Source organism: Capsella rubella, unplaced genomic scaffold (genome assembly GCF_000375325.1).
Source record: "Capsella rubella cultivar Monte Gargano unplaced genomic scaffold, Caprub1_0 scaffold_2, whole genome shotgun sequence".
In the NCBI taxonomy this organism is placed as follows: Eukaryota; Viridiplantae; Streptophyta; class Magnoliopsida; order Brassicales; family Brassicaceae; genus Capsella; species Capsella rubella.
Genome location: NW_006238922.1, coordinates 4,314,329 through 4,320,499, shown reverse-complemented (window position 1 = coordinate 4,320,499; position 6,171 = coordinate 4,314,329). Strand labels below are relative to the sequence as shown.

General features: G+C 32.7%; 1 protein-coding gene across 1 annotated transcript; it reads right to left on the bottom strand.

Annotated features, from left to right (window-relative positions):
- Positions 1-1,587: 1,587 nt before the first annotated feature.
- Positions 1,588-1,997, bottom strand: LOC17894194. The gene has a single exon (XM_006301410.2). It carries the CDS (start codon positions 1,933-1,935, stop codon positions 1,588-1,590), a length of 348 nt encoding a protein of 115 aa, XP_006301472.1. The 5' UTR covers positions 1,936-1,997.
- Between the last annotated feature and the right edge of the window lie 4,174 nt (positions 1,998-6,171).

Here is a 6,171-nt window from a genome sequence, read left to right as displayed (position 1 = left end):
CTTTTGCTTTAGCGATTGTCGATTCGAGAACCCTAAACTCACGAAACGACGTGTTTTACTCAACTTCTATGCCTCGTCATTGCCACGGTTTCATCTGAGTCAATGCCATTAAGCAGTGACTAACATCGTTTCGACATATGTTGATTTTGGCTACTTTAGTATAGTTTAGTTGACAATTTGATTTTTAGTGAGTTTAGGTTGATATTTCAAAGATGTAGTAGTTTAGGTATTAATAACAAACAGAAAATAATTTGGATTGATTTTGGCTAGTTTCTCGCTGTATACATAAGTTGTGCTAATTCTTTTTAAAAATGGTTTTTCAGTTTGTTGATAATTTTGTAAGAAAGTGACATGTGGTGTCGACAGCTAATGACTATGGAAAAGAATATACAACAAGTGGAGATGTATGTAACTCCCCGACCGTCATATCTCTAGTGGGGCCCCATGTTCACTCTCAGTCCCTGGGCCCACCTCTCTTAGTGGGTGTTCACTCTCTTAGTGGGTATTACGTCCTCTCACTAGGCCCTTTAGCTCATCCTATCTGACCGTCGGTTTGCTACACAAAGGAGGCTTAAATAATTGGTTACTGATCCTACAAATCACCACATAATCTTTTCCTGTGTTTTGGCCTCACTCACACAGTTCAAACAACCACTTCAGAAGGTCACCCATCTTTTGACTACTCCAACATAAGCACGCTTAACTGTGGACTTCTCTCAGGACCATTGATCGAAAAGATAAGTACACTTTGGTGATATAAGTGGCCAAATCAATTCATTTAAACCTCTACGCAAATTGGGGTCTCTCAATGTTTTTCCCATAAAAAAGATGTTACCTATGATTTATGGATCTTTTTCAAAGATAAAAGAAACAATATTTGTAAATCGAACTGCAGAAAAAAGATTAATAGATTTGTTGATTAAGATCGTGGTTAAAACTGAACAAATTAAACTTGAATGAGGTAAATGGTTAAGTCGGTTTCAACCTATTTCACTTGTGGTTTAGGAGTCTAATCAAAGCTTTTCCCTAGTATTATATGGTTCTAGCACTAGCATACATATCATTTTCTTAACAATACATATCTAAGTCCGCAATTTATTCTTATGTACCAAACATCTTCAAGTTTTTGTTTATATTTCAAAACTGAGAATATAATTTTTGTTGTTTCAATCGATTATATTCTACCAGTTTTAAATTTAAGGAATCGATCATAAAAGAAAGAGTAACAAAAATTAGATATTTTACTTTTGTCTTCAAAATTTGCAAAAAAAAACTTATTTCAGTAGTGGAATAAAATTTAGAAAATCATATTGAATTGTACAATTGGTGTATTAGCAATATATAATTAGAAATATAATCCATTCAACAAAACTTGTACATCCTACTATTATCTTCTTCTTTTTTATGTTTTAAGTCATATCAAGAATTTTTTTATTCTTTGTTTTGAATTTAATAATTTAAAAGTTAAGTTATTCATTTTCAAAATAGATTTACTTTGGGTTTTTCTTATAAAGGTAAAAAATGTATATATTTCCGGATAATATAAATGGTACAACAATTAAATAATCAATTTATGTTCAAAATCATTTAAGCCGATTTAAAAATTGTTACACAATGAGCCCACAAGTCGTCACTCTTCTTCAAATATTGTGATTCACGGGCAATTAAGGCTGGTCTATCAGCAATATATTTAATGAGAGTGTCGTGGCACAATTTTCCTTCTTGAACAAGATCGTGGCAGCAAGAATCCGTGATGGTTGCATTTCCAAAAACAACGGCGATTATATCCAAGGCACACTTAGGGGAGATTTTAACAAGACAAGTATCCCATGAAGATTTTGCTTCGTTGTCATCGACTGAATATACTGGAACAAAGGCACAAACCAGAGCTACAACAATGAATAGCATACTGATCTGGGAGTTAAATTTAGCCATATCAGATTCCACGAGAAATTTACACACTAATTTTCTTGTATGAAAGTATGTGATCAAGTATGTTTTGTATTTGATATTTTAGACACAAACCTGAATAAGCTATTTATAGGTAAATTCAAAACCCAAAGTTACTATATCTTGTGACGTATAGAAAATAACTTAATTAATGAAAAGGAGTTTCATTTCTTCATAAATAAATATACTATTAACGTTTAAATTTGTATCTGAAAATATAGTTTTAAAATTTATTGAAAATTTTTAATACAACTAAAATATCATGCTTAATAATTTTTTAACTGTGGTAAATCATATACATTTCTAATCTAAATTATTAAGTAGTAGAAACAATATATATGATTTTACATATAGTAATTTTTTTTCATATACTTATCTTTCATTTCTTATATACGATTGGCTACCTCACATTTATTATTCACATTAATAAAATTACTTTGAATTACTTATAAATGCCATCACCGATATGTTTTTGTTAACACTTTTTTAAGGGTTAAAATAAGATTGAAATAAGTATTTGCAAAATAACATGAGTTTCACATGAGCTATATACTAGGAAAATTGCCAAAATCAACCCAGACTATTTGCTGGCGAATTTTTTTGATACATAAACTACAATATCTGACAAATATCACACATAAACTCACTAAAAATATAAATTCCCAACCTTAACAACGTGAAATTAGCCAAAACCAATATTTCTAGAAACATCGTGAGTTAACCGCTTAACGATAAAAACTCAGCCGACACCGTAGCAATAACAGGGCATAAGAGTTAAGTAAAACAACATCGTTTCTTGAGTTAGGATTTTTAAATGGGCTTTTGCTTTAGCGATTGTCGATTCGAGAACCCTAAACTCACGAAACGACGTGTTTTACTCAACTTCGATGCCTCGTCATTGCCACAGTGTCATCTGAGTCATTGCCATTAAGCAGTGACTAACATCGTTTCGACATATGTTGATTTTGGCTACTTTAGTATAGTTTAAGTTGAGAATTTGAGTTTTTTAGTGAGTTTAGGTTGATATTTCCAAGATGTAGTAGTTTAGGTATTAAAAATAAACAGAAAATAATTTGGATTGTTTTTGGCTAGTTTCTCGCTGTATTCTTTTTAAAAATGGTTTACAGTTTGCTGATAATTTTGTAAGAAAGTGACATGTGGTGTCGACAGCTAATGACTATGGAAAATAATATACAACAAGTGGAGATGTATGTAACTCCCCGACCATCATATCTCTAGTGGGGCCCCCATGTTCACTCTCAGTCCCTGTGCCCACATCTCTTAGTGGTTATTACGTCCTCTCACTAGGCCCGTTAGCTCATCATATCTGACCGTCGGTTTGCTACACAAAGGAGGCTTAAATAATTGGTTACTGATCCTACAAATCACCACATAATCTTTTCCTGTGTGTTTGGCCTCACTCACACAGTTCAAACAACCACTTCCAGAAGGTCACCCATCTTTTGACTAGTCGAACATAAGCACGCTTAACTGTGGACTTCTCTCAGGACCATTGACCGAAAAGATAAGTACACTTTGGTGATATAAGTAGCCAAATCAATTCATTTAAACATCTACGCAAATTGGGGTCTCTCAATGTATTTCCAAAAAAAGAAGATGTTACCTATGATTTATGGATCTTTTTCAAAGATAAAAGAAACAATATTTGTAAATCGAACTGCAGAAAAAAGATTAATAGATTTGTCGATTAAGATCGTGGTTAAAACTGAACAAATTAAACTTGAATGAGGTAAATGGTTAAGTCGGTTTCAACCTATTTCACTTGTGGTTTAGAGGTCTAATCAAAGCTTTTCCCTAGTATGATATGGTTCTAGCACTAGCATACATATCATTTTCTTAACAAAACATATCTAAGTCCGCAATTTATTCGAATGTACCAAACTTGTAAGGGTTAAAATAAGATTCAACAAAACTTGTAAGGGTTAAAATAAGATTAAAATAAGTATTTGCAAAATAACATGAGTTTCACATGACCTATATACTAGGAAAATTGCCAAAATCAACCCAGACTATTTACTGGAGATTTTTTTAATACCCAAACTACGATATCAGATAAATATCACACATAAACTCACTAAAAAAATAAATTCCCAACCTTAACAACATGAAATTACCCAAAACCAATATTTCCAGAAACATCGTGAGTTAACCGCTTAATGATTAAGACTCAGCCGACACCGTAGCAATGACGGGGCATCAGAGTTAAGTAACACAACATCGTTTCTTGAGTTAGGATTTTTGAATGGGCGTTAGCTTTAGCGATTGTTCGATTTGAGAACCCTAAACTCACGAAACAACGTGTTATACTCAACTTCAATGCCTCGTCATTGCCACGGTGTCATCTGACTCATTGCCATTAAGCAGTGACTAACATCGTTTCGACATATGTTGATTTTGGCTACTTTAGTCTAGTTTAAGTTGGGACTTTGATTTTTTTGTGAGTTTAGGTTGACATTTGAAAGATGTTGTAGTTTAGGTATTAAAAACAATCAGAAAATAATTTGGATTGATTTTGGCTAGTTTCCCGCTGTATACATAAGTTGTGCTAATTCTTTTTAAAAATGGTTTACAGTTTGCTGATAATTTTGTAAGAAAGTGACATGTGGTGTCGACAGCTAATGACTATGCAACAAGTGGAGATGTATGTAGCTCCCCGACCCTCACATCTCAAGTGGGCCCCATGTTCACTCTTAGTCAATGGGCCCACCTCTCTTAATGGGCATTACGTCCTCTCACTAGGCCCTTGAGCTCATCCTATATGAACGTCGGTTTGCTACACAAAGGAGGCTTAAATAACTGGTTATTGATCCTACAAATCAGCACATAATATTTTCCTGTGTTTTGGCCTCACTCACACAGTTCAAACAACCACTTCGAGAAGGTCACCCATCTTTTGACTAATCCAACTTAAACATGATTAACTGTGGAGTTCTCTCAGGACCATTGACCGAAAAGATAAGTACACTTTGGTGATATAGGTGGTCAGATCAATTCATTTAAACCTCTACGCAAATTGGGGTCTCTTAATGTTTTTCCAAAAATAAAAAGATGTTACCTATGATTTATTGATCTTTTTCAAAGATAAAAGAAACAATATTTGTAAATCGAACTGCAGAAAAAAGATTAATAGATTTGTCGATTAAGATCGTGGTTAAAACTGAACAAATTAAACTTGAATGAGGTAAATGGTTAAGTCGGTTTCAATCTATTTCACTTGTGGTTTAGGAGTCTAATCAAAGCTTTTCCCTAGTATGATATGGTTCTAGCACTAACATACATATCATTTTCTTAACAATACATATCTAAGTCCGCAATTTATTCGAATGTACCAAACATCTTCAAGTTTTTGTTTATATTTCAAAACTGAGAATATAATTTTTGTTGTTTCAATCGATTATATTCTACCAGTTTTAAATTTAAGGATTCGATCATAAAAGAAAGAGTAACAAAAATTAGATATTTTAGTTTTGTCTTGAAAATTTGCAAAAAAAACTTATTGCAGTAGTGGAATAAAATTTAGAAAATCATATTGAATTGTACAATTGGTGTATTAGCAATATATAATTAGAAATATAATCCATTCAACAAAACTTGTACGTCCTACTATTATCTTCATTGAGAAAAAAGAGGTGAGTCATATCAGATTTTTTTTATTCCTTTGTTTTGAATTAATAATTTAAAGTTAAGTTATTCATTTTCAAATAGATTTACTTTGGTTTTTCTTATAAAGGTAAACATGTATATATTTCTGATAATATAAATGGTACAACAATTAAATAATCAATTTATGTTCAAAATCAATTAAGCCGATTTAGAAATTGTGACACAATGAGCCCACAAATCGTCACTCTTCTTCAAATATTGTGATTCACGGGCAATTAATGCTGGTCTATCAGCAATATATTTAATGAGAGTGTCGTGGCACACTTTTTCCTTTCTTGAACAAGATCGTGGCAGCAAGAATCCGTGATGGTTGCATTTCCAAAATTACGGCGATTATATCCAAGGCACACTTAGGGGAGATTTAACAAGACAAGTATCCCATGACGATTTTGCTTCGTTGTCATCGACTGAATATACTGGAACAAAGGTACAAACCAGAGCTACAACAATGAATAGCATACTGATCTGGGAGTTAAATTTAGCCATATCAGATTACACGAGAAATTTACACACTAATTTTCTTGTATGAAAGTATGT

Excerpts from the sequence above, each read along its gene's own strand:
- LOC17894194 (XM_006301410.2), bottom strand. The coding sequence starts at position 1,935 with ATGGCTAAATTTAACTCCCAGATCAGTATGCTATTCATTGTTGTAGCT.